Source organism: Larus michahellis, unplaced genomic scaffold, assembly GCF_964199755.1.
Source record: "Larus michahellis unplaced genomic scaffold, bLarMic1.1 SCAFFOLD_445, whole genome shotgun sequence".
Classification (NCBI taxonomy): Eukaryota; Metazoa; Chordata; class Aves; order Charadriiformes; family Laridae; genus Larus; species Larus michahellis.
Window position 1 is genome coordinate 1 of NW_027436107.1, and position 26,586 is coordinate 26,586.

Here is a 26,586-nt window from a genome sequence, read left to right on the forward strand (position 1 = left end):
CAGTGGGGGGGGGGGGGGGACGTTGGGGACACCGAGGGGGTGACATTGGGGACAGCGGGGGGGGGGATGTTGGGGACACCGAGGGGTGACATTGGGGACAGCGGGGGGGGGGGGGGGGTGTCTCTTACCCCGCTCGGGGTCGTCCGGAGGAAAGATCTCCCTCTGGGGGGGGGGCGGGGGGGGGCGTGTCAGGGGGCACCCATGTGTCCAGGGCCCCCCCCCAAAGGGGACCCAGACATCTGTCCCCCCCCCAAAGGGGACCCGGGTGTCCACCCCCCCCCCCCCCCAGCCAAAAAGGGGACCCAGGAGCCCCCCCATTCCCCCCCCCAGGGGACCCAGGAGCCCCCTCTCCCCCCCCACAGAGGGGACCCAGGAGCCCCCCCCCAAAGGGACCCGGGTGTCCACCCCCCCCCCGCCCCCCAAAAAGGGGACCCAGGAGCCCCCCCCCCAAAAAGGGGCCCCAGGCATCTGGACCCCCCCCCCAGGGGACCCAGGAGCCCCCCCTCCCCCAAGGGGACTCGGGTGTCCAACCCCCCCCCCCAAAAAGGGGACCCAGGAGCCCCCTCCCCCCCCAAAAAGGGGACCCAGGAGCCCCCCCCCCCAAAAAGGGGCCCCAGGCATCTGGGACCCCCCCCCCAGGGGACCCAGGAGCCCCCCCCCCCACCAAGGGGACTCGGGTGTCCACCCCCCCCCCAAAAAGGGGACCCAGGAGCCCCCCCCCCCCCCCCAAGGGGACTCGGGTGTCCACCCCCCTCTCAAAAAGGGGACCCAGGAGCCCCCCCCCCCACAGAGGGGACCCAGGAGCCCCCCCCCACCAAGGGGACCCGGGTGTCCACCCCCCCCCCCCACCAAGGGGACTCGGGTGTCCACCCCCCCCTCAAAAAGGGGACCCAGGAGCCCCCCCCCACAGAGGGGACCCAGGAGCCCCCCCCCACCAAGGGGACCCGGGTGTCCACCCCCCCCCCCCCAAAAAGGGGACCCAGGAGCCCCCTCTCCCCCCCCCCAGAGGGGACCCAGGAGCCCCCTCTCCCCCCGCCCCCTTCCCCCCCCCCCCTCCATGCCCCCCCCCGGCCCCCCCCACCTTGCGCTGCACCACGTGCCGCTGGAAGTACTCGGCCTGGTTGGAGACCCAGAAGACGCCGACGGGGAAGGACAAGTAGAGCAGCATCTGGGGACAGGGGACACGGCACCTCGGCACCTGCCCCCCCCCCCCCCCGGGTCACCCCGACACCCCCCCCGGTCACCCTGCCACCCACCACCACCCCCCCCCCCCCCGGGTCACCCCAATACCCCCCCCCCCAAGTCACCCTGCCACCCCTCGGGGTCACCCCAACACACCTGGGTCACCCCGGTACCCCCCCCGGGTCACCTGGACACCCCCCCGTCACCCCGACACCCCCCCCGGTCACCCCGACACCTCTCAGGTCACCCTGACACCCCCCAGTCACCCTGACACCCCCCAGGCCACCCTGACACCCCCCCCCCCGGGTCACCCCGACACCCCTCAGGTCACCCTGCCACCCCCCCAGTCACCCTGACACCCCCAGGCCACCCTGACACCCCCCCCAGGTCACCCTGCCACCCCTCGGGGTCACCCCCCCCTCTGGGTCACCCAGACACCCGCCCCGTCACCCCAACACCCTTCAGGGTCACACTGCAACCCCCCCCCGGGCCACCCTGCCACCCCCCCGTGACCCTGACAGCCCTCGGGGTCACCCCAACACCCTCAGGTCACCCTGACACCCCCCCAGGCCACCCTGACACCCCCCCTCAGTCACCCCGACACCCCTTGGGGTCACCCTGCCATCCCCGGGTCACCCTGACACCCCCCGGGTCACCCTGCCACCCCCCAGTCACCCCGCCACCCCTTGGGGTCACCCTGCCATCCCCGGGTCACCCCAACACCCCCCCCCAGGCCACCCTGACACCCCTCAGGTCACCCTGCCATCCCCGGGTCACCCCAACACCCCCCCCCGGGTCACCCTGACACCCCCCGGGTCACCCTGACACCCCTCAGGTCACCCTGCCACCCCCCCAGTCACCCTGACACCCCCCCCCCAGTCACCCCGACACCCCTCGGGTCACCCTGCCATCCCCAGGTCACCCCAACACCCCCCTGGGTCACCCTGACACCCCCCCGGTCACCCTGACACCCCCCCTCAGTCACCCTGACACCCCTTGGGGTCACCCTGCCATCCCCGGGTCACCCCAACACCCCCCCGGGTCACCCCGACACCCCTCAGGTCACCCTGCCACCCTCTTGTCACCCCAACACCCATGGGGTCACCCTGCCACGCCCCCAGGTCACCCCAACACCCCTCAGGTCACCCTGCCACCCCCCCCCCACAGGTGACACCCATCCGACCCGGCTGAGGGCACAAGGGTGGCACCTGGGCTGGGGTGTCCCCAGTGTCCCCGTCACCCGTGCCAGGGTGTCACCTATTGTCCCCACCGCTGTCACCTGGGCTGGGGTGTCCCCGGTGTCACCCGTGTCCCACTGTCCCCACTAATGTCACCTGTGCTGGGGTGTCCCCCTCTGTCCCCATTAATGTCACCTGTGCTGGGGTGTCCCCCACTGTCCCCACTAATGTCACCCGGGCTGGGGTGTCCTCAGTGTCCCCCACTGTCCCCATCACTGTCACCTGGGCTGGGGTGTCTCCAATGTCACCTACTGTCCCCATTAATGTCACCTGGGCTGGGGTGTCCCCAGTGTCACCCGTGTGCTACTGGCCCCACTAATGTCACCTGGGCTGGGTGTCCCCAATGTCACCTATTGTCCCCACTGCTGTCACCTGGGCTGGGGTGTCCCCTGTGTCACCCATGTCCCACTGTCCCCACTAATGTCACCTGGGCTGGGTTGTCCCCAATGTCACCTACTGTCCCCATTAATGTCATCTGGGCTGGGGTGTCCCCAGTGTCCCCACTAATGTCACCTGGGCTGGGGTGTCCCCAATGTCACCTACTGTCCCCACTGCTGTCACCTGGGCTGGGGTGTCCCCAGTGTCCCCGTCACCCGTGCCAGGGTGTCACCTATTGTCCCCACGGCTGTCACCTGGGCTGGGGTGTCCCCGGTGTCACACGTGTCCTACTGTCCCCACTAATGTCACCTGGGCTGGGGTGTCCCCAATGTCACGTACTGTCCCCATTAATGTCACCTGGGCTGGGGTGTCCCCCACTGTCCCCACTAATGTCACCCGGGCTGGGGTGTCCTCAGTGTCCCCCACTGTCCCCATCACTGTCACCTGGGCTGGGGTGTCTCCAATGTCACCTACTGTCCCCATTAATGTCACCTGGGCTGGGGTGTCCCCGGTGTCACCCGTGTCCTACTGGCCCCACTAATGTCACCTGGGCTGGGGTGTCCCCAATGTCACCTACTGTCCCCACCGCTGTCACCTGGACTGGGGTGTCCCCAGTGTCCCCACTAATGTCACCTGGGCTGGGGTGTCCCCGCTGTCACCTACACTCCCTACCGCTGTCACCTGGGCTGGGGTGTCCCCAGTGTCCCCACTAATGTCACCTGGGCTGGGGTGTCCCCAGTGTCCCCCACTGTCCCCACTAATGTCACCTGGGCTGGGGTGTCCCCGCTGTCACCTACACTCCCTACCGCTGTCACCTGGGCTGGGGTGTCCCCAATATCACCTACTGTCCCCATTAATGTCACCCAGGCCGGGGTGTCCCCAGTGTCACCCGTGTCCCACTGTCCCCACTAATGTCACCCGGGCTGGGGTGTCCCCCACTGTCCCCACCGCTGTCACCTGGGCTGGGGTGTCCCCAGTGTCCCCCACTGTCCCCACTAATGTCACCTGGGCTGGGGTGTCCCCGCTGTCACCTACTGTCCCCATTAATGTCACCCGGGCTGGGGTGTCCCCGGTGTCACCCGTGTCCCACTGTCCCCACTAATGTCACCCGGGCTGGGGTGTCCCCCACTGTCCCCACCGCTGTCCCCTGGGCTGGGCTGTCACCTACTGTCCCCAACGCTGCCACCCGCATCCCAGTGCCACCGACTGTCCCCATCACCCGTGCCAGGGTGTCACCTACGGTCCCCACCGCTGTCACCTGTGCCACCGGGCGTCCCCAATGTCACCTATCATCCCCACTGATGTCACCTAGGCCCCAGTGTCACCCACTGTCGTCCCCCCCCCCCCGACGTCACCTCTGCTGGGGCGTCCCCAGTTGTCCCCAACGCTGTCACTCGTACCCCGGTGTCACCCCCTGTCCCCATCACCAGTGTCACCTGCTGTCGTCGTCCCCCCCCCCCGTGTCACCCCTCGGGGATGTCCCCAGTGTCCCCAGGGCCAGGACAGCTGCCCCCCCCCATCGCCCCCTGGGCTAATACCCCCCTATTGTCCCCCCCCGGGCTAATGACCCCCAACTGCCCCCCCTTATTGCCCCCCCCGGGGCTAATACCCCCCTATTGACCCCCCTATTGCCCCCCCCGGGGCTAATACCCCCCTATCCTCCCCGTTATTGCCCCCCCCCCCCGGGCTAATACCCCTCTATTGACCCCCCTATTGCCCCCCCCCCCCCGGGCTAATGACCCCCAACTGCCCCCCCTTTTTGCCCCCCCCCGGGCTAATACCCCCCTATCCTCCCCGTTATTGCCCCCCCCCGGGCTAATAACCCCCTATTGTCCCCCCTATTGCCCCCCCCGGGGCTAATACCCCCCTATTGACCCCCCTATTGCCCCCCCCGGGGCTAATACCCCCCTATCCTCCCCGTTATTGCCCCCCCCCGGGCTAATACCCCTCTATTGACCCCCCTATTGCCCCCCCCGGGGCTAATACCCCCCTATCCTCCCCGTCATTGCCCCCCCCCGGGCTAATACCCCTCTATTGCCCCCCCTATTGCCCCCCCCCGGGCTAATACCCCCCTATCCTCCCCCTTATTGTCCCCCCCGGGGCTAATACCCCCCTATTGACCCCCCTATTGCCCCCCCCCAGGCTAATACCCCCCTATCCTCCCCCGCCGGGCTAATACCCCCCTATTGACCCCGCTATTGCCCCCCCCCGGGCTAATACCCCCCTATCCTCCCCGTTATTGCCCCCCCCCGGGCTAATAACCCCCTATTGTCCCCCCCTATTGCCCCCCCCCGGGCTAATGACCCCCAACGGCCCCCCATTATTCCCCCCCGGGGTTAATATCCCCCTATCCTCCCCCTTATTGCCCCCTCCAGGGCTAATACCCCCCTATTGACCCCCCTATTGCCCCCCCCGGGGCTAATACCCCCCTATTGACCCCCCTATTGCCCCCCCCGGACTAATACCCCCCTATCCTCCCCCTTATTGTCCCCCCCCGGGCTAATACCCCCTTATTGTCCCCCCTATTGACCCCCCCGGGGCTTATATCCCCCTATCCTCCCCGTTATTGCCCCCCCCCAGGCTAATATCCCCCTATTGACCCCCCTATTGTCCCCCTCCCGGGCTAATGACCCCCAACTGCCCCCCCTTTTTGCCCCCCCAGGGGCTAATATCCCCTTATTACCCCCCGTTATTGCCCCCCCCGGGCTAATACCCCCCTATTGTCCCCCCTTACTGTCCCCCCCCCCCGGGCTAATGACCCCCAACTGCCCCCCATTATTCCCCCCCCGGGGCTAATATCCCCCTATTACCCCCCTTTATTGCCCCCCCCAGGCTAATACCCCCCTATTGTCCCCCCCCGGGCTAGTGACCGCCAACTGCCCCCCCTTATTGCCCCCCCCGGGGCTAATATCTCCCAACTGTCCCCCCTTATTGCCCCCCCGGGGCTAATACCCCCACATCCTCCCTCTTATTCCCCCCCCCGGGGCTAATATCTCCCAACTGCCCCCCTTTATTGCCCCCTCCCGGGACTAATACCCCCCCATTAACAACCTCCTATTAGCCCTCCCGAGAATATTATCTCCCTATTCCCCTCCCTTATTGTCCCCTCCCTTATTGCCCCCCCCCTTATTGCCCCCCCGGGGTTAATACCCCCCAACCGCCCCCTTTATTGCCGACCCCCCCCCGGGGTAATTCCCCCGCCCCCCCCGCGCACCCGCAGGATCTCCAGCTTCACCCCCATGGCGCCTCCACGGCCCCCACCACTTCCGCCTTCCCCCACCCCGCAACACGGCGGCCTCCCATTGGCCGGGCGCCCAGGGCCGCCGCCGCCTCATTGGCTGGGAGGCGTGAGGCGGGAGGGGCGGGGCGAGGCCCTGAAGGGCGGGAGCGGCGGCCAATGAGGAGAGGGGCTAGAGCGGAATCAACGTCATCGCGGCTCGCCGGAAGAGGTGGTGGAGCGGGGGAAGATGGCGACGGTGGAGATGGCGGAGCGGGAGGAGTCGGCGGAGCGGGAGGAGCCGCCGGCGGGGCCGGAGCCCGAGCCCGAGCCCGAGCCCGAGCCCGAGCCGGGAGCGGAGCCAGAGCTGGAGCCCGAGCCGGGAGCGGAGCCGGAGCCGGAGCGGCCCGAGCTGCACTTCGTGAGTGCGGGGAGGGCTCGGGGGCGCGGCGGGGCCCGGACCGGGGGGTGGCGGGGCCTGGGCCCGGCCCTGTCCTGTCCCCTTGTCCCCCACGTCCTTGTCCCCTTGTCCCCCCTCCTGGTCCCCCCCCCGTGTCTCCGTCCCCACCTCTCTTTTCGCTCCCCCCCTCTCTGGCTGTGCCCCCCCCGCCCGTGTCCCCTCCCCTGTCCCCGCCGCTGTCCCCGGGTCCCCTCTCAAGCCCCTGTCCCCGTGTCCCCTCGCTCCCCATGTCCCTGGCCCTCTGTCCCCATCTTCTCCCACCTCCCTGTCCCCGTGTCCCTGGCCCTCCTGCTCCCCCCCCCCACTTTCCCTGTGCCCTCTCCCCGTCTCTCCGTGTCCCTCGTCACCTCTCACCCTGTGTCCCCGCCACCCCTTGTCCCTGTCACCCCTCACTCCCTGTCCCCACTGCTCCGTGTCCCTGTCCCCCCTCCTTCCGGCTCACTGTCACTCCCCTGTCCCCGTCTCTGTCACCCCTGCCCGCATTGTCCCTGTGCCTGGCCCCTCTTGCTCCCTGTCCCTCCCGCTCTGTCCTCGTCGTCTGTGTCCCTGTCCCCCTCACCCCCTGTCCTTGTCCCTCTCACGCCCTGTCCCTATTGTCCCTGTCCCCATCGTCCCTCAACTCCCTCGTTCTTGCTCCCTGTGTCCCCCCTTGTCCCCTTCCCTCTCGCGCCCTGTCCCCACCGTCCCTCTCATGTCCTGTCCCCGCTCTTCCCATCCCCCCTCGCCCCCGTCCCTCTCGCGCCTTGTCCCCATTGTCCTCGTCCCTCTCGCGCCCTGTCCTCGTTGTCCCCTTCCCTCACGCCCTGTCCCCACTGTCCCCGTCCCCCCTTGCTCTCTGTCCCTCTCACGCCCTGTCCCCGTTGTCCCCTTCCCTCTCGCGCCCTGTCCCCACCGTCCCTCTCACGTCCTGTCCCCGCTGTCCCCGTCCCCCCTTGTTCTGTCCCTTTCACATCCTGTCCCCGTTGTCCCCTTCCCTCTCACGTCCTGTCCCCGCTGTCCCCGTCCCCCCTTGCTCTGTCCCTTTCACATCCTGTCCCCACTGTCCCCATCCCTCTCACACCCTGTCCCCGTTGTCCCCGTCCCCCCGTGCTCTCTGTCCCTCTCACGCACTGTCCCCATTGTCCCCGTCCTTCTCACACCCTGTCCCCACTGACCCTGTCCCCGTCGTCCCCGTCCCTCTCGCGCCCTGTCCCCATTGTCCCCATCCCCCCTTGCTCTCTGTCCCTTTCACATCCTGTCCCCGTCGTCCCCGTCCCTCTCACGCCCTGTCCCTGCTGTCCCCGTCCCCCCTTGCTCTCTGTCCCTCTCGCGCCCCGTCCCCGTTGTCCCCGTCCCTCTCACGCCCCGTCCTCACTGTCCCAGTCCCTCTCGCGCCCTGTCCCCGCTGTCCCCGTCCCCCCTTGCCCCCCGTCCCTCTCGCGCCCCGTCCCCGTTGTCCCCATGCCTCTCACGGCCCGTCCCCGTTGTCCCCGTCCCCCCTTGCTCTCTGTCCCTCTCGCGCCCTGTCCCCGCTGTCCCCGTCCCCCCTTGCTCTCTGTCCCTCTCGCGCCCCGTCCCCACCGTCCCTCTCGCGCCCCGTCCCTGCTGTCCCCGTCCCCCCTTGCTCTCTGTCCCTCTCGCGCCCTGTCCCCGCTGTCCCCGTCCCTCTCACCCCCTGTCCCCGCTGTCCCCGTCCCCCCTTGCCCCCCGTCCCTCTCACCCCCTGTCCCCACTGTCCCCGTCCCCCCTTGCCCCCCGTCCCTCTTACGCCCCGTCCCCACTGTCCCAGTCCCTCTCACCCCCTGTCCCCGCTGTCCCCGTCCCCTCTCACCCCCTGTCCCTCTCGCGCCCCGTCCCCGCTGTCCCCGTCCCTCTCACCCCCTGTCCCCGCTGTCCCTGTCCCCGCTGTCCCCGTCCCCTCTCACCCCCCGTCCCTCTCGCGCCCCGTCCCCGCTGTCCCCGTCCCCTCTCACCCCCGTCCCTCTCGCGCCCTGTCCCCGCTGTCCCCGTCCCCTCTCACCCCCGTCCCTCTCGCGCCCCGTCCCCGCTGTCCCTGTCCCCCCTTGCGCCCCGTCCCTCTCACGCCCCGTCCCCGCTGTCCCCGTCCCTCTCACGCCCCGTCCCCACTGTCCCCGTCCCCCCTTGCCCCCCGTCCCTCTCGCGCCCTGTCCCCGCTGTCCCCGTCCCTCTCGCGCCCTGTCCCCGCTGTCCCCGTCCCCCGTTGCCCCTGTCCCTCTCACGCCCCGTCCTCACTGTCCCAGTCCCTCTCGCGCCCTGTCCCCGCTGTCCCCGTCCCCCCTTGCCCCCCGTCCCTCTCGCGCCCTGTCCCCGTTGTCCCCGTCCCTCTCGCGCCCTGTCCCCGTTGTCCCCGTCCCTCTCGCGCCCTGTCCCCGTTGTCCCCATCCCTCTCACGGCCCGTCCCCGTTGTCCCCGTCCCCCCTTGCCCCCCGTCCCTCTCGCGCCCTGTCCCTGTTGTCCCCGTCCCTCTCGCGCCCCGTCCCCGCCGTCCCTCTCGCGCCCCGTCCCCGCCGTCCCTCTCGCGCCCCGTCCCCGCCGTCCCTCTCGCGCCCCGTCCCTCTCGCGTCCCGTCCCCGCTGTCCCTCTCGCGTCCCGTCCCCGCCGTCCCCCCTCGCGCCCCGTCCCCCCTCGCGCCCCGTCCCCCCTCGCGCCCCGTCCCCGCCGTCCCTCTCGCGCCCCGTCCCTCTCGCGCCCCGTCCCTCTCGCGCCCCGTCCCTCTCGCGCCCCGTCCCCGCCGTCCCCCCTCGCGCCCCGTCCCCGCTGTCCCCGTCCCCCCTCGCGCCCCGTCCCCGCTGTCCCCGTCCCTCTCACGCCCCGTCCCCGCTGTCCCCGTCCCTCTCGCGCCCCATCCCCGCTGTCCCCGTCCCCCTTTGCTCTCTGTCCCTCTCGTGCCCCGTCCCCGCTGTCCCCGTCCCTCTCACCCCCTGTCCCCGCTGTCCCCGTCCCCCCTTGCCCCCCATCCCTCTTACGCCCCGTCCCCGCTGTCCCCGTCCCTCTCACCCCCTGTCCCCGCTGTCCCCGTCCCCTCTCACCCCCCGTCCCTCTCGCGCCCCGTCCCCGCTGTCCCCGTCCCCTCTCACCCCCCGTCCCTCTCGCGCCCCGTCCCTCTCGCGCCCCGTCCCTCTCGCGCCCCGTCCCTCTCGCGCCCCGTCCCTCTCGCGCCCCGTCCCTCTCGCGCCCCGTCCCTCTCGCGCCCCGTCCCTCTCGCGCCCCGTCCCTCTCGCGCCCCGTCCCTCTCGCGCCCCGTCCCTCTCGCGCCCCGTCCCCGCTGTCCCCGTCCCTCTCGCGCCCCGTCCCCGCTGTCCCCGTCCCCCGTTGCCCCTGTCCCTCTCGCGCCCCGTCCCCGCTGTCCCAGTCCCTCTCGCGCCCCGTCCCCGCTGTCCCCGTCCCTCTCGCGCCCCGTCCCCGCTGTCCCCGTCCCCCGTTGCCCCTGTCCCTCTCGCGCCCCGTCCCCGCTGTCCCCGTCCCTCTCGCGCCCCGTCCCCGCTGTCCCCGTCCCTCTCGCGCCCCGTCCCCGCTGTCCCCGTCCCTCTCGCGCCCCGTCCCCGCTGTCCCCGTCCCCCGTTGCCCCTGTCCCTCTCACGCCCCGTCCCCACTGTCCCAGTCCCTCTCGCGCCCCGTCCCCGCTGTCCCCGTCCCCCCTTGCTCTCTGTCCCTCTCGTGCCCCGTCCCCGCTGTCCCTGTACCCCTTGCCCCCCGTCCCTCTCACACCCCGTCCCCGCTGTCCCCGTCCGCAGGAGGAGGAGGACGTGCAGCACGAGGAGGAGATCCTGCGCAACCCCTTCTCGGTGCGGTGCTGGCTGCGCTACACGCAGGCGCGGCAGAAGGGCCCCCCCGCCCGCCTCAACCTGCTCTTCGAGCGCGCCCTGCGTGAGCTGCCCGGCAGGTGGGGACACGGAGGGGGGGGGACACGGGGACCTCGGGGGACAGGGCGGGGTGGGCGTCCGGGGGCACCTCGGGGCGTCCTCAAGGGGGGACAGGGGCTTTGGGGGCACCTCGGGGGTGTCCTCAGGGGGGCACACAGGGACCTCGGGGGCGTCCCCGTGGGGGACGGGGACCTCGGGGGTGTCCTCAGGAGGGACACAGGGACTTTGGGGGTGCCTCAGGGCTGTGCTCAGGAGGGGACACGGGGACCTCGGGGGTGTCCTCAGGAGGGACACAGGGACTTTGGGGCCACCTAGGGGGTGTCCTCGGGGAGGACGCAGGGACCTCGGGGGTGTCCTCGGGGGGGACGCAGGGACCTCGGGGGTGTCCTCAGGGGGGGACACGGGGACCTCGGGGGCATCCCCGTGGGGGACGGGGACCTCGGGGGTGTCCTCGGGGGGGTCACAGGGACTTTGGGGCCACCTCAGGGGCATCCCCGTGGGACACAGGGACCTCGGGGGTGTCCCCGTGGGGGACGGGGAGCTCGGGGGTGTCCTCAGGAGGGACACAGGGACTTTGGGGGTGCCTCAGGGGCGTCCCCAGGGGGGGACACGGGGACATTGGGGGCGTCCCCAGGGGGGGACACGGGGACATTGGGGGCGTCCCCAGGGGGGGACACAGGGACCTCGGGGGCATCCCCGTGGGGGACGGGGACCTCGGGGGTGTCCTCGGGGGGGTCACAGGGACTTTGGGGCCACCTCAGGGACATCCCCATGGGACACGGGGACCTCGGGGGTGTCCCCGTGGGGGACAGGGAGCTCGGGGGTGTCCTCAGGAGGGACACAGGGACTTTGGGGGTGCCTCAGGGGCGTCCCCAGGGGGGGACACGAGGACATTGGGGGCATCCCCAGGGGGGGACACGGGGACCTCGGGGGCATCCATGTGGGGGAGAGGGACCTCGGGGGTGGCAGGGGGTGACGGGGTGGTGGCAGGCGGGTGGCAGGGGGGTGTTGGGGTGGTGGCAGGGGGGTGTCGGGATGGTGTCGGGGGGTGACAGGTGGGTGGCAGGGGGTGATGGGGGGGTGACAGGCGGGTGGGAGGGGGCGACGGAGTGTCGGAGTGGTGGCAGGGGGTGTTGGGGGGGTGACAGGCGGGTGGCAGGGGGTGACAGGCGGGTGGTGGGGGGTGTCGGGATGGTGGCGGGGGGTGGCGGGGGTGTTGGGGGAGTGACAGATGGTGTCGGGGGGTGTGGGGGTGGTGGCAGGGGGTGACAGGGGGTGTTGGGGTGGTGGCAGGGGGTGACAAGCGGGTGGCAGGGGGGTGTCAGGATGGTGATGGGGGTGGCAGGGGGGGTGTCGGAGTGGTGGCAGGTGGGTGGCAGGGGGTGTCGGGGGTGACAGGGGGGTGACAGGCGGGTGGGCAGGGGTGGCAGGGGGTGACAGGGTGGTAGCAGGTGGGTGGCAGGGGGGTGGCAGGATGGTGACGGGGTGGTGGCAGGGGGTGTGGGGGGTGTTGGGGGGGTGACAGGCGGGTGGCAGGGGGGTGATGGGGGTGTCAGGATGGTGTCGGGGGGTGTGGGGGTGGTGGCAGGGGGTGTCGGGGGGGGGTGTTGGGGGATGCTGGGGGTGGCGGCAGGGGGTGGCAGCGGTGACGGGCCTGTCCCCCGTCCCCCCCCCAGTTACAAGCTGTGGTACCAGTACCTGCGGCAGCGGCGGCAGCAGGTGAAGGGACGCTGCCCCACGGACCCGGCCTTCGAGGAGGCCAACGCCTGCCACGAGCGCGCCCTCGTCTTCATGCACAAGGTGGGGACACCCGGGGGGGGGGACACCCGGGGGGGGGACACACGGCCCCGGAGGGGGGACACACGGCCCCAGGGGACGCGGGCAGCTGGAGGGGGACGCAGGGGACGTGAGTCGGTGGGGAGGATGCGGGGGGACGGGGATGGCGGGGAGGGACGTGGAGCCCCACAGCTGCCCCTGCACACACACACACCCCCCAGCCCCATAGCTGCCCCCGCGAGCCTGCCCCGGCCCCATAACTGCCCCCACACACCCCTGACAGCCCCATAGCTACATACACACACATATTCCAGCCCCATAACTGCCTCTGCGAGCCCATAACTGCCCCCACCAGCCCACCCCAGCCCCATAACTACATGCACACACATACTCCGGCCCCATAACTGCCCCTGCGAGCCCTCCCCGGCCCCATAACTGCCCCTGCGAGCCCTCCCCAGCCCCATAACTGCCCCCGCCAGCCCTCCCCAGCCCCATAACTGCCCTCACACACCCCTGACAGCCCCATGGCTACATACACACGCATACTCCAGCCCCATAACTCCCCCTGCCAGCCCTCCCCAGCCCCATAACTGCCCTCACACACCCCCGACAGCCCCATGGCTACATACACACACGTACTCCAGCCCCATAACTGCCCCTGCGAGCCCTCCCCAGCCCCATAACTGCCCCTGCGAGCCCTCCCCAGCCCCATAACTCCCCCCGCCAACCCTCCCCAGCCCCATAACTGCCCCCGCACACCCCCGACAGCCCCATGGCTACATACACACGCATACTCCAGCCCCATAACTCCCCCCGCCAGCCCTCCCCAGCCCCATAACTGCCCCCACACACCCCTGACAGCCCCATGGCTACATACACACACATACTCCATCCCCATAACTCCCCCCGCGAGCCCTTCCCAGCCCCCTACCCGCCCCCCGCCAGCCCTCCCCAGCCCCATAACTGCCCCCACACACCCCCGACAGCCCCATGGCTACATACACACACATACTCCATCCCCATAACTCCCCCCGCCAGCCCTCCCCAGCCCCATAACTGCCCCCGCACACCCCTTACAGCCCCATGGCTACATACACACACATACCCCAGCCCCATAACTCCCCCCGCCAACCCTCCCCAGCCCCATAACTGCCCCCGCACACCCCCGACAGCCCCATGGCTACATACACACACATACTCCATCCACATAACTCCCCCCGCCAGCCCTCCCCAGCCCCATAACTGCCCCCACACACCCCCAACAGCCCCATGGCTACATACACACACGTACTCCAGCCCCATAACTGCCCCTGCGAGCCCTCCCCAGCCCCATAACTGCCCCTGCGAGCCCTCCCCAGCCCCATAACTGCCCTCACACACCCCCGACAGCCCCATGGCTACATACACACGCATACTCCAGCCCCATAACTCCCCCCGCCAGCCCTCCCCAGCCCCATAACTGCCCTCACACACCCCCGACAGCCCCATGGCTACATACACACACATACTCCAGCCCCATAACTCCCCCCGCCAGCCCTTCCCAGCCCCCTACCCGGCCCCCGTTAGCCCTCCCCAGCCCCATAACTGCCCCTGCACACCCCCGACAGCCCCATGGCTACGTACACATGCGTACTCCAGCCCCATAACTCTGCCCGCCAGCCCTCCCCAGCCCCATAACTGCCCTCACACACCCCCGACAGCCCCATGGCTACATACACACGCATACTCCAGCCCCATAACTCCCCCCGCCAGCCCTACCCGGCCCCCACCAGCCCTCCCCAGCCCCATAAGTGCCCTCTGCCCCCCAGATGCCCCGCATCTGGCTGGACTACTGCCAGTTCCTGGTGGAGCAGGGCCGCATCACGCGCACGCGCCGCACCTTCGACCGGGCGCTGCGGGCGCTGCCCATCACCCAGCACCACCGCGTCTGGCCCCTCTACCTCCAGTTCGTGCGCCGCTACCCCCTGCCCGAGACCGCCGTGCGCGTCTACCGCCGCTTCCTCAAGGTACCGCCCCGCCGGGTCACACCCCCCACTCCCGGCCGTGTCACCCCAGGGTATCAGCACCCCCCGCCATGTCACCTCAGGGTAGTGGGACACCCCTTAGCGTCACCCCAGGGTGGTGGGACACCCATCGGTGTCACCCCAGGGGGGTGGAACCACCCAAAGATGGGACCCCAGGGTGTCAGGACACCCATTGGTGTCACCCCCAGGGTGGTGGCATCCCCCGCCGTGTCACCGCAGGGTATCAGCATACCCCTTAGTGTCACCCCAGGGTGGTGGCACACCCATTAGTGTCACCCCAGGGTGTCAGCACAGCCGTTGGTGTCACCTCAGGGTACCAGCACAGCCCTTAGTGTCACCCCCGGGTGGTGGCACACCCATTGGTGTCACCCCAGGGTGGTGGCACACCCTGCCGTGTCACCCCAGTGTATCAGCACACCCTTTAGTGTCACCTCAGGGTAGTGGGACACCCCTTGGTGTCACCCCAGGGTGGTGGCATGACCGGTGCTGTCCCCCCAGGGTGGTGGCACAACCTGGGGGTGGCACCACCCAATGATGTGACCTCGGGGTGGCGGTACGCCCCGGGGTGTCACCTCAGGGTGGTGGCACGGCCGGCGGTGTCCCCCCGGGGTGGTGGAAGACCTCAATAACGTCACCCTGGGGTGGCCGAACAGCCAACAATGTTGGCCCACGGTGGTGGCCACCCCCCTTGGTGTCACCTCGGGGCGGTGGCACAGCCGGCAGTGTCACCCTGGGGTGGTGGCACGTGCAGGGGGGTGGAGGGGACGGGCTGGTTCGGGTTGTGGGAGGGGGACGTGGGGACAGAGGTGGCACGAGGGACCGAGGGGACGTCGAGGGCGGTGGGGAGAGCAGGAGGGATCGGGGGCAGGGACAGAGGTGACACGGGCTGGGGAGAGGTGACAGGGACATTCAGAGCAGGGACAGGGAGGACACGGAGCGGGGACAGTGATGGTAGAGGTGACACCGAGCAGGGACAGAGGTGACACCGAGGAGGGACAGCAGTGGCAGTGCCACCCCAGGGGTACACGGAGGAGGACAGAGGTGACACAGGGCAGGGACAGAGGTGACATGGGGCAACATGGAGCAGGGACAGAGGTGACACAGGGCAGGGACAGGGGACAGGGACGGAGGTGACACGAGGCAGGGACAGAGATGACACAGGGCAGGGACAGAGGTGGCACAGGGCAAGGACAGAGGTGGTATGGGGTGACATGGGGTAGGGACAGAGGTGACATGAGGTAAGGACAGAGGTGGCATGGGGTGACACAGGGCAGGGACAGAGGTGACATGGAGCAGAGACAGAGATGACACGGGGCAGAGGCAGAGGTGGCATGGGGTGACAGGGAGCAGGGACAGAGGTGACATGGGGTAAGGACAGAGGTGTCATGGGGTGACCCGGAGCAGGGACAGAGGTGACACAGGGCAGGGACAGAGATGACATGAGGTAAGGACAGAGGTGGCATGAGGTGACACAGGGTAGGGACAGAGGTGGCACAGGGTAAGGACAGAGGTGACATGGGGTGACACGGAGCAGGGACAGGGACGGAGGTGACACAGGGTAAGGACAGAGGTGGCATGGGGTGGCACAGGGCAGGGACAGAGGTGACATGGAGCAGAGACAGAGGTGACACGGGGCAGGGGCAGGGGACAGGGACGGAGGTGACACATGGCAGGGACAGAGGTGGCACAGAGCAGGGACAGAGGTGGCATGGGGTGACCCGGAGCAGGGATGGGACAGGGACAGAGGTGACACAGAGTAAGGACAGAGGTGACACGGGGAAAGGACAGCGGTGGCATGGGGTGACATGGAGTAGGGACAGAGGTGACATGGGGCAGGGGACAGGGACAGAGGTGGCACAGAGGAGGGACAGAGGTGACACGGGGTGACACGGAGCAGGGACAGAGGTGACACAGTGTAGGGACAGAGGTGACACAGTGTAGGGACAGAGGTGGCATGGGGTGACACGGAGTAGGGACAGAGGTGACACGGGGCAGGCACAAAGGTGGCACAGAGCAGGGACAGAGGTGACACGGGGTAAGGACAGAGGTGACATGGGGTGACCTGGAGCAGGGACAGAGGTGACATGGGGTGACGCGGGGCAGGGACGGGACAGGGACAGAGGTGACACGAGGCAGGGACAGAGGTGACACAGGGTAAGAACAGAGGTGGCATGGGGTGACATGGAGCAGGGACAGAGGTGACATGGGACAGGGACGGAGGTGATACAGGGTAAGGACAGAGGTGGCATGGGGTGACGTGAGGTAGGGACAGAGGTGACATGAGGTAGGGACAGAGGTGACACGGGGTAAGGACAGAGGTGACACAGTGTAGGGATGGAGGTGGCATGGGGTGACCCGGAGCAGGGACAGAGGTGACACAGGGCGGGGACAGGGGCGGTGGTGGCAGGGGACGGGGACAGAGGGGACACGGGGTGGGGGGGGACAGGGACCGAAGTGCCAGGGACGGCGGCCGATGGCCGCGGCCGTTTGGGTGCCACCGTCAGGGCTGGGGACAGCAGAGGGGGTGGCGGGGGGTGGGGGGGTGACGTTGGGGAGGTGACGTTGGGGCCGGTCCCTGAGTGTCCCCCCGCAGCTGAGCCCCGAGAGCGCGGAGGAGTACGTGGGGTACCTGCGCTCCGTGGGGCGGCTGGACGAGGCCGCCCTGCGCCTGGCCCGGCTCGTCAACGACGAGCGCTTCGTCTCCAAGGAGGGCAAGTCCAACTACCAGGTGGGCAACCTCGGGGCGGGGGGGGGGACGGGACGGGGGGGGGACACAGGGGGGCTGGGGGGATACCCAGGGGGGCTGGGGGGGGCAGAGGGTGGGTGCCAGGGAGCTGAGAGAGGGGGAGAGGGGCTGTGGGGTGGCAGCAGGAGGTGTTGGGGGGGGCACAAGGGGTTGGGTGGGGCACCCAGGGGGGCTGATGGGGGGGGGAACTGGGGCTGGGGGGGGCAATGAGGCTGGTGGGGCACCCAGGGGGGCTTGGGGGGGGCAGAGGGTGGGTGCCAGGGAGCTGAGAGAGGGGGGAGAGGGGCTCTGGGGTGGCAGCAGGAGGTGCCGGGGGGGGACATAAGGGGCTGGGGAGGGGTCATGGGGTCGGGGGGGGCACAAGGGGGCTGATTTGGGGGGGCACCCATGGGGGCTGATGGGGGGGGACACCCAGGGGGGCTGGGGGGGGGGCACAGGGTGGGTGCCAGGGAGCTGAGAGAGGGGGGAGAGGGGCCCTGGGGTGGCAGCAGGAGGTGTTGGGGGGGGCACAAGGGGTTGGGGGGGGCACCCAAGCGGGCTGATGGGGGGGGGCACCCATGGGGGCTGGGGGGGGGCACCCAGGGGGGCTTGGGGGGGGCAGAGGGTGGGTGCCAGGGAGCTGAGAGAGGGGGAGAGGGGCCCTGGGGTGGCAGCAGGAGGTGTTGGGGGGGGCACAAGGGGTTGGGGGGGGCACCCAAGGGGGCTGATGGGGGGGGGCACCCCAGGGGGGCCGGGGGGGGCAGAGGGTGGGTGCCAGGGAGCTGAGAGAGGGGGAGAGGGGCCCTGGGGTGGCAGCAGGAGGTGTTGGGGGGGGCACAAGGGGTTGGGGGGGGCACCCAGGGGGGCTGATGGGGGGGGGAACTGGGGCTGGGGGGGGGCAGTGAGGCTGGGGGGGCACCCAGGGGGGCTGGGGGGGGCAGAGGGTGGGTGCCAGGGAGCTGAGAGAGGGGGGAGAGGGGCTGTGGGGTGGCAGCAGGAGGTGTTGGGGGGGGCACAAGGGGTTGGGGGGGGCACCCATGGGGGCTGATGGGGGGGGACACCCAGGGGGGCTGGGGGGGGGGCAGAGGGTGGGTGCCAGGGAGCTGAGAGAGGGGGAGAGGGGCTGTGGGGTGGCAGCAGGAGGTGCCGGGGGGGGACATAAGGGGCTGGGGAGGGGTCATGGGGTCGGGGGGGGCACAAGGGGGCTGATTTGGGGGGGCACCCATGGGGGCTGATGGGGGGGGACACCCAGGGGGGCTGGGGGGGGGGCAGAGGGTGGGTGCCAGGGAGCTGAGAGAGGGGGGAGAGGGGCCCTGGGGTGGCAGCAGGAGGTGTTGGGGGGGGCACAAGGGGTTGGGGGGGGCACCCAGGGGGGCTGATGGGGGGGGGAACTGGGGCTGGGGGGGGCAATGAGGCTGGGGGGACACCCAGGGGGGCTTGGGGGGGGCAGAGGTTGGGTGCCAGGGAGCTGAGAGAGGGGGAGAGGGGCTGTGGGGTGGCAGCAGGAGGTGCCGGGGGGGACACACAAGGGGAGTTGGGGGCTATGGTGGGTGCTGGGGTCTCCCATGGGTGCTGGGGGGTGCTGGGGGCCTCCTGTGGGTGCTGACCCCCCCCCTCCTTTGTGTGCCCCCCCAGCTGTGGCAGGAGCTGTGCAAGCTGCTGTCCCAGCACCCAGAGCGGGTGTCTGGGGGGGGGTCTCCCATGGGTGTTGGGGTCTCCCATGGGTGTTGGGGTCTCCTGGGGGTGTTGGGCTCTCCCATGGGTGCTGGGGGTCCCCTCTGGGTGGTGACCCCCCCCCCCCTCCTTTGTTTCCCCCCCCCAGCTGTGGCAGGAGCTGTGTGAGCTGCTGTCCCAGCACCCGGAGCGGGTGTCTGGGGGGGGTCTCCTGGGGGTGCTGGGGTCTCCCATGGGTGCTGGGGTCTCCTGTGGGTGTTGGGGTCTCCCATGGGTGCTGGGGGGTGCTGGGGGCCTCCTGTGGGTGCTGACCCCCCCTCTCCTTTGTGTCCCCCCCCACCAGCTGTGGCAGGAGCTGTGCGAGCTGCTGTCCCAGCACCTGGAGTGGGTGTCTGGGGGGGGTCTCCTGGGGGTGTTGGGGTCTCCCATGGGTGCTGGGGTCTCCTGTGGGTGTTGGGGTCTCCCATGGGTGCTGGGGATCCCCTGTGGGTGCTGACACCCCCCCCCCTTTGTGTCCCCCCCCCCCCAGCTGTGGCAGGAGCTGTGCGAGCTGCTGTCCCAGCACCCGGAGCGGGTGTCTGGGGGGGGTCTCCCATGGGTGCTGGGGTCTCCCATGGGTGCTGGGGTCTCCTGTGGGTGCTGGGGTCTCCCATGGGTGCTGGGGGCCTCCTGTGGGTGCTGGCCCCCCTCCCCCTTTGTGTGTCCCCCCCCCGAGCTGTGGCAGGAGCTGTGCGAGCTGCTGTCCCAGCACCCAGAGCGGGTGTCTGGGGGGGGTCTCCCATGGGTGTTGGGGTCTCCCATGGGTGCTGGGGGTCCCCTCTGGGTGCTGACACCCCCCCCCTCCTTTGTGTCCCCCCCCCCCAGCTGTGGCAGGAGCTGTGCGAGCTGCTGTCCCAGCACCCGGAGCGGGTGCGCTCGCTGGACGCGGGGGCCATCATCCGGGGGGGCCTGACCCGTTTCACCGACCAGCTGGGCCGGCTCTGGGGGGCCCTGGCCGATTGCTACATCCGCAGCGGCCACTTCGAGAAGGTGACGCGTCCCCAACTGTCACCCCCGGGCCACCTCCCCCGCTCGCCCCCCTGCCCTGGGGCCACCGCAGCCCCTGGGCTTCCGGCCCACAACCCTCCCCAGGGCCACCACGACCCCCCTTTCCCAAGCCCAAACCCCTCCCAGGGCCACCACCCGCCACGTCCCCTGTCCCCATGTCACCCAGGAGCCACCACTCCCCCAGTCCCCCGTCCCCATGTCACCCAGAGCCACCAACCCCCCAGTCCCCTGTCCCTGTGTCACCCAGGGCCACCACCCCCCCCACGTTCCCTGTCCCCATGTCACCCAGGGCCACCACCCCCCACGTTCCCTGTCCCCATGTCACCCAGGGCCACCACCCCCCCGTCCCCCTGTCATCCAGGGCCACCGCCCCCTCCACGTCCCCTGTCCCCATGTCACCCAGGAGCCACCACTCCCCCAGTCCCCCGTCCCCATGTCACCCAGAGCCACCAACCCCCCAGTCCCCTGTCCCTGTGTCACCCAGGGCCACCACCCCCCCCACGTTCCCTGTCCCCATGTCACCCAGGGCCACCACCCCCCACGTTCCCTGTCCCCATGTCACCCAGGGCCACCACCCCCCAGTCCCCTGTCCCCATGTCACCCAGGGCCACCACCCCCCCGTCTCCCTGTCATCCAGGGCCACCGCCCCCCCCACGTCCCCTGTCCCCATGTCATCCAGAGCCACCAACCCCCCGTGCTCTGTCCCCATGTCACCCAGGAGCCACCACTCCCCCAGTCCCCTGTCACCATGTCACCCAGAGCCACCACCACCCCGTCCCCATGTCACCCAGAGCCACCAACCCCCCAGTCCCCTGTCCCTGTGTCACCCAGGGCCACCACCCCCCACGTCCCTTGTCCCCATGTCACCCAGGGCCACCACCCCAGTCCCCTGTCCCCATGTCACCCAGAGCCACCTGTCCCCGTGTCACCCAGGGCCACCACCACCCCGTCCCCCTGTCACCCAGGGCCACCCCCCCCACGTCCCCTGTCCCCATGTCACCCAGAGCCACCACCCCCCACGTTGCCTGTCCCCATGTCACCCAGAGCCACCAACCCCCCAGTCCCCTGTCCCCGTGTCACCCAGGGCCACCACCCCCCAGTCCCCTGTCCCCGTGTCACCCAGGGCCACCACCCCCCAGTCCCCTGTCCGCGTGTCACCCAGGACCACCACCCCCCAGTCCTCTGTCCCCATGTCACCCAGGGCCACCACCCCAGTCCCCTGTCCCCATGTCACCCAGGAGCCACCACCTCCCCAGTCCTCTGTCCCCACGTCACCCAGGAGCCAGCGGCCCCCTTGTCCCCCCCAGAGCCAGCCACCGCCGGCCGCTCCGTCCCACCCTGTCCCCGTCCCTGTCCCCGCAGGCGCGGGACGTCTACGAGGAGGCGGTGCAGACGGTGATGACGGTGCGCGACTTCAGCCAGGTCTTCGACAGCTACGCCCAGTTCGAGGAGAGCGTCATCGCCGCCAAGATGGAGACGGTGGCGGAGCTGGGCAAGGAGGAGGACGGTGAGACTGGGTGGGGGGGGGGGGCCCTGCCTCAGTTTCCCCCCAAAAAGAGGGAGTTTGGGGGGGCCCTGCCTCAGTTTCCCCAAAAAAACCTTGAGTTTGGGGGGCTCCGGCCTCAGTTTCCCTAAAAAATAGTGAATTTGAGGGTGCCCGGCCTCAGTTTCCCCCAAAAAAGAGGGAGTTTGGAGGGGCCCTGCCTCAGTTTCCCTAAAAAATAGTGATTTTGGGGGTGCCCAGCTTTAGTTTCCCCCAAAAAAGAGGGAGTTTTGGGGGGGCCCTGCCTCGGTTTCCCTAAAAAATAATGAATTTGAGGGTGCCCGGCCTCAGTTTCCCCGAAAAAGGGGGAGTTTGGGGGTGCCTGGCCTCAGTTTCCCGCCAAAAATAGTGAATTTGGGGGTGCCCGGCCTCAGTTTCCCCCCAAAAAAGGTGAGTTTTGGGGGTTCCCGGCCTCAGTTCCCCCAAAAAAGGGGGAGTTTGGGGGGGCCTGGCATCAGTTTGCCTAAAAAATAGTGAATTTGAGGGTGCCTGGCCTCAGTTTCCCCCAAAAAAGAGGGAGTTTGGGGAGGCCCGGCCTCAGTTTCCCCAAAAAAGGGGGAGTTTGGTGGTGCCCTGCCTCAGTTTCCCTAAAAAATAGTGATTTTGGGGGTGCCCGGCTTTAGTTTCCCTACAAAATAGGGAATTTCAGGGTGTCCTGTTCAGTTTCCCCCAAAAAGAGTGAGTTTGGGGGTGCCCTGTCTCAGTTTGCCTAAAAAATAGTGAATTTGGGGGTGCCTGGCTTTAGTTTCCCCCAAAAAAGGGGGAGTTTGGGAGGGCCCTGCCTCAGTTTCCCCCAAAACAGAGGGAGTTTGGGGGGGCCCAGCCTCAGTTTTCCTAAAAAATAGTGAATTTGAGGGTGCCCGGCCTCAGTTTCCCCCCAAAAAAGGTGAGTTTTGGGGGTTCCCGGCCTCAGTTTCCCCAAAAAAGGGGGAGTTTGGGGGGGCCCTGCCTCAGTTTCCCTAAAATATAGTGATTTTGGGGGTGCCCGGCTTTAGTTTCCCTAAAAAATAGGGAATTTGAGGGTGCCCTGCCTCAGTTTCCCTAAAAAATAGTGATTTTGGGGGTGCCCGGCTTTAGTTTCCCCCAAAAAAGGGGGAGTTTGGGGGGGCCCGGCCTCAGTTTCCTCGAAAAATAGTGAATTTGGGGGTGCCCGGCCTCAGTTTCCCCCCAAAAAGAGGGAGTTTTGGGGGGGCCCTGCCTCAGTTTCCCCAAAAAAGGGGGAGTTTGGGGAGGCCCGGCCTCAGTTTCCCACCAAAAATAGTGAATTTGGGGGTTCCCGGCCTCAGTTTCCCCAAAAAAGGGGGAGTTTGGGGGTGCCTGGCCTCAGTTTCCCCCCAAAAAAGGTGAGTTTTGGGGGTGCCTGGCCTCAGTTTCCCCCAAAAAAGGTATTTTTGGGGGGGCCCGGCCTCAGTTTCCCCTAAAAGTGCTTTTGGGGGGGCCCTGACCCCCCCCCCGTCCCCACCCCAGGGGACGCCCAGTGCCCCGTGTGTCCCCTGGTCACCCTGTCCCCAAGTGTCCCCGACACACTGTCACCCCCCCAGTGCCCACCCTGGGGGGGATCCTGGTCACCCCCCGTGTCCCCAGACCCCTGTCCCCACCCCGGGGGACACCCAGCGCCCTGGGGGGGGGATCCTCGTCCCCTGTCCCGGGGTGTCCCTGACGCCCTGTCCCCAAGTGTCCCCAACACCCCGTCACCCCCTTGGGGGGGGATCCTCGTCCCCTGTCCCAGGGTGTCCCTGACGCCCTGTCCCCAAGTGTCCCCATGTCCCCATCACCCCCTGGGGGGGATCCTCGTCCCCTGTCCCGGGGTGTCCCTGACGCCCTGTCCCCAAGTGTCCCCAACACCCCGTCACCCCCTTGGGGGGGGATCCTCGTCCCCTGTCTGGGGGTGTCACTGACACCCTGTCCCCAAGTGTCCCCAACACACTGTCACCCCCCCAGTGCCCACCCTGGGGGGGATCCTGGTCACCCCCCGTGTCCCCAGACCCCTGTCCCCACCCCGGGGGACACCCAGTGCCCTGGGGGGGGATCCTGCTCCCCTGTCCCGGGGTGTCCCTGATGCCCTGTCCCCGTGTCCCCGTGTCCCTGACACCCTGTCACCCCCTTGGGGGGGGATCCTTGTCCCCTGTCCCGGGGTGTCCCTCACGCCCTGTCCCCAAGTGTCCCCATGTCCCCATCACCCCCTGGGGGGGATCCTCGTCCCCTGACCGGGGTGTCCCTGACGCCCTGTCCCCAAGTGTCCCCGCGTCCCCAACTCCCTGTCACCCCCGGGGGTGGATCCTGCTCCCCTGTCCCGGGGTGTCCCTGACGCCCTGTCCCCATGTCCCCGTGCCCCCGTCACCCCTCCGGGGGGGGGATCCCGCTCCCCTGTCCCGGGGTGTCACTGACACCCTGTCCCCACGTCCCTGACACCCCATCACCCCTCCGGGGGGGGATCCTCGTCCCCTGTCCCAGGGTGTCCCTGACGCTCTGTCCCCAAGTGTCCCCAGCACCCTGTCACCCACCCTGGGGGGGATCCTGCTTCCCTGTCCCGGGATGTTCCCTGACTCCCTGTCCCCATGTCCCCCTGCCCCCGACACCCCGTCACCCCTCCGGGGGGGGATCCTCGTCCCCTGTCCCGGGGTGTCCCTGACGCCCTGTCCCCAAGTGTCCCCAACACCCTGTCACCCGTCCTGGGGGACACCCAGTGCCCTGGGGGGATCCTGCTCCCCTGACTCCCTGTCCCCATGTCCCCGACACCCCGTCACCCCTCCGGGGGGGGGGATCCTCGTCCCCTGGGCGGGGTGTCGCTGACGCCGTGTCCCCGTGTCCCCAGAGGAGGTGGAGCTGGAGCTGCGCCTGGCGCGTTTCGAGCAGCTGATGGCGCGTCGCCCGCTGCTGCTCAACAGCGTCCTGCTGCGCCAGAACCCCCACAACGTCCACGAGTGGCACAAGCGCGTCCAGCTCTACCAGGGCCGCCCCGAGCAGGTGGGGACGCGCGGGGACACGGGGTGACGCGGGGGACACACACACACACACACGCTCGGAGACGGGGCAGAGCGCGGCTGGGGGCGGGGGTGCTGGGAAGGGGGCTGGGGGGACACGTGGGGACACGGAGGGGTGTGGGGGGACACGTGGGGACGCGGGTGGCGGGGACACGGGTGGGTGTGAGGGGATACATGGGGACACGGGTGGCAGGGGGACATCTGGGGACATGGGGGTGTGGGGGGACACAGGTGTGAGGGGACACGTGGGGACACATGGGGACACGGGTGGGTGTGAGGGGACGTGTGAGGACACGGGTGGCAGTGGGACACGGGTGTGAGGGGACACGGGTGGGTATAAGGGGACACGTGAGGACACAGGTGGCAGGGGGACACGGGTGGGTGTAAGGGGACACGTGAGGACACAGGTGGCAGGGGGACACGGGTGTGAGGGGATGCGTGGGGACACGGGTGATGGGGACATGGGTGGGTGTGAGGGGACAGGTGGGGACACACGTGGCAGGGGGACACGGGTGGGTGTGAGGGGACGTGTGAGGACACACGTGGCAGGGGGACATCTGGGGACATGGGGGTGTGGGGGGACACAGGTGTGAGGGGACATGTGGGGACACGGGTGGGTGTGAGGGGACACGTGGGGACACATGGGGACACGGGTGGGTGTGAGGGGACAGGTGGGGACACGGGTGGCAGGGGGACACGAGTGGGTGTGAGGGGACGTATGGGGACACAGGTGGGTGTAAGGGGACACGTGGGGACGCGGGTGGCGGGGACACGGGTGGGTGTGAGGGGACGTGTGAGGACACGGGTGGCAGGGGGACATCTGGGGACATGGGGGTGTGGGGGGACACAGGTGTGAGGGGACACGGGTGGGCGTGAGGGGGCATATGGGGACACAGGTGGCAGGGGGACACGGGTGGGTGTGAGGGGACGTGTGAGGACACGGGTGGCAGGGGGACATCTGGGGACATGGGGGTGTGGGGGGACACAGGTGTGAGGGGACACGGGTGGGCGTGAGGGGGCATATGGGGACACAGGTGGCAGGGGGACACGGGTGGGCGTGAGGGGACGTGTGAGGACATGGGTGGCAGGGGAACACGGGTGGGTGTAAGGAGACATGTAGGGACACGGGTGGCAGGGGGACACGAGTGGGTGTGGGGGGACACGTGGGGACATGGGTGGCAGGGGGACACGGGTGGGTGTAAGGGGACGTGTGAGGACACGGGTGGCAGGGGGACATCTGGGGACATGGGGGTGTGGGGGGACACAGGTGTGAGGGGACACGTGGGGACACGGGTGGGTGTGAGGGGACAGGTGGGGACACAGGTGGCAGGGTGACACGAGTGGGTGTGAGGGGACGTATGGGGACACGGGTGGGTGTAAGGGGACACGTGGAGACGCGGGTGGCAGGGGGACACGGGTGGGTGTGACGGGACGTGTGAGGACACAGGTGGTAGTGGGACACGGGTGTGAGGGGACACGGGTGGGTGTAAGGGGACACGAGAGGACACAGGTGGCAGGGGGACACGGGTGTGAGGGGACGCGCGGGGACACGGGTGATGGGGACATGGGTGGGTGTGAGGGGACATATGGGGACACGGGTGGCAGGTGACACAGGTGGGTGTGAGGGGACAGGTGGGGACACGGGTGGCAGGGGGACACGGGTGGGTGTGAGGGGACGTGTGAGGACACGGGTGGCAGGGGGACATCTGGGGACATGGGGGTGTGGGGGGACACAGGTGTGAGGGGACACGTGGGGACACATGGGGACACGGGTGGGTGTGAGGGGACAGGTGGGGACACGGGTGGCAGGGTGACACGAGTGGGTGTGAGGGGACGTATGGGGACACGGGTGGGTGTAAGGGGACACGTGGGGATGCGGGTGGCAGGGGGACACGGGTGGGTGTGAGGGGACGTGTGAGGACACGGGTGGCAGGGGACACATGGGGACACGGGCAGGCATAGGGGGACACCTGGGGGGACAAGTGGGTGTGAGGGGACACGTGGGGACACGGGTGGGTGTAAGGGGACGTGTGAGGACATGGGTGGCAGTGGCACACGGGTGTGAGGGGACACGGGTGGGTGTGAGGGGACACGTGGGGACACGGGTGACGGACACAGGCGGGCATAAGGGGACACGGGCAGGCATAGGGGGACACCTGGGGACACGAGTGGGTGTGGGGGGACACGTGGGGACATGGGTGATGGGGACATGGGTGGGTGTGAGGGGATGTGTGAGGACACGGGTGGCAGGGGGACATCTGGGGACAGGGGGGTGTGGGGGGACACAGGTGTGAGGGGACACATGGGGACACATGGGGACACGGGTGGCAGGGGGACAGGGGGACACGGGTGGGCGTGAGGGGACACGTGGGGACACGGGTGGGTGTGAGGGGACACGTGGGGACACGGGTGGGTGTGAGGGGACAGGTGGGGACACGGGTGGCAGGGGGACACGGGTGGGTGTGAGGGGACGTG

The 26,586-nt window shown here is 69.2% G+C and overlaps 2 protein-coding genes across 2 annotated transcripts in view; one reads left to right on the top strand and one right to left on the bottom strand.

Annotated features, from left to right (window-relative positions):
- Positions 1 to 79: 79 nt before the first annotated feature.
- On the bottom strand, positions 80 to 6,101 carry PET100 (PET100 cytochrome c oxidase chaperone; the record flags this gene model as incomplete). The annotated part of the gene is given in 4 exon segments (XM_074571613.1): positions 80 to 162; positions 1,082 to 1,168; positions 6,013 to 6,066; positions 6,069 to 6,101. Coding segments are annotated over 4 exon segments (257 nt in total), but the record flags the coding sequence as incomplete, so codon positions are not given.
- Positions 6,102 to 6,243: 142 nt separating this feature from the next.
- Positions 6,244 to 26,586, top strand: part of XAB2 (XPA binding protein 2) — a gene marked incomplete at its 3' end in the record, with an annotated part of 36,372 nt that continues 16,029 nt past the window's right edge. Inside the window, exons 1-8 of the mRNA XM_074571614.1 lie at positions 6,244 to 6,436; positions 10,210 to 10,358; positions 12,015 to 12,138; positions 13,923 to 14,120; positions 16,732 to 16,866; positions 19,402 to 19,566; positions 20,947 to 21,091; positions 23,943 to 24,094. Coding sequence (XP_074427715.1) covers positions 6,266 to 6,436; positions 10,210 to 10,358; positions 12,015 to 12,138; positions 13,923 to 14,120; positions 16,732 to 16,866; positions 19,402 to 19,566; positions 20,947 to 21,091; positions 23,943 to 24,094 — 1,239 coding nt within the window. The remainder of the gene's footprint in view (positions 6,437 to 10,209; positions 10,359 to 12,014; positions 12,139 to 13,922; positions 14,121 to 16,731; positions 16,867 to 19,401; positions 19,567 to 20,946; positions 21,092 to 23,942; positions 24,095 to 26,586) is intronic.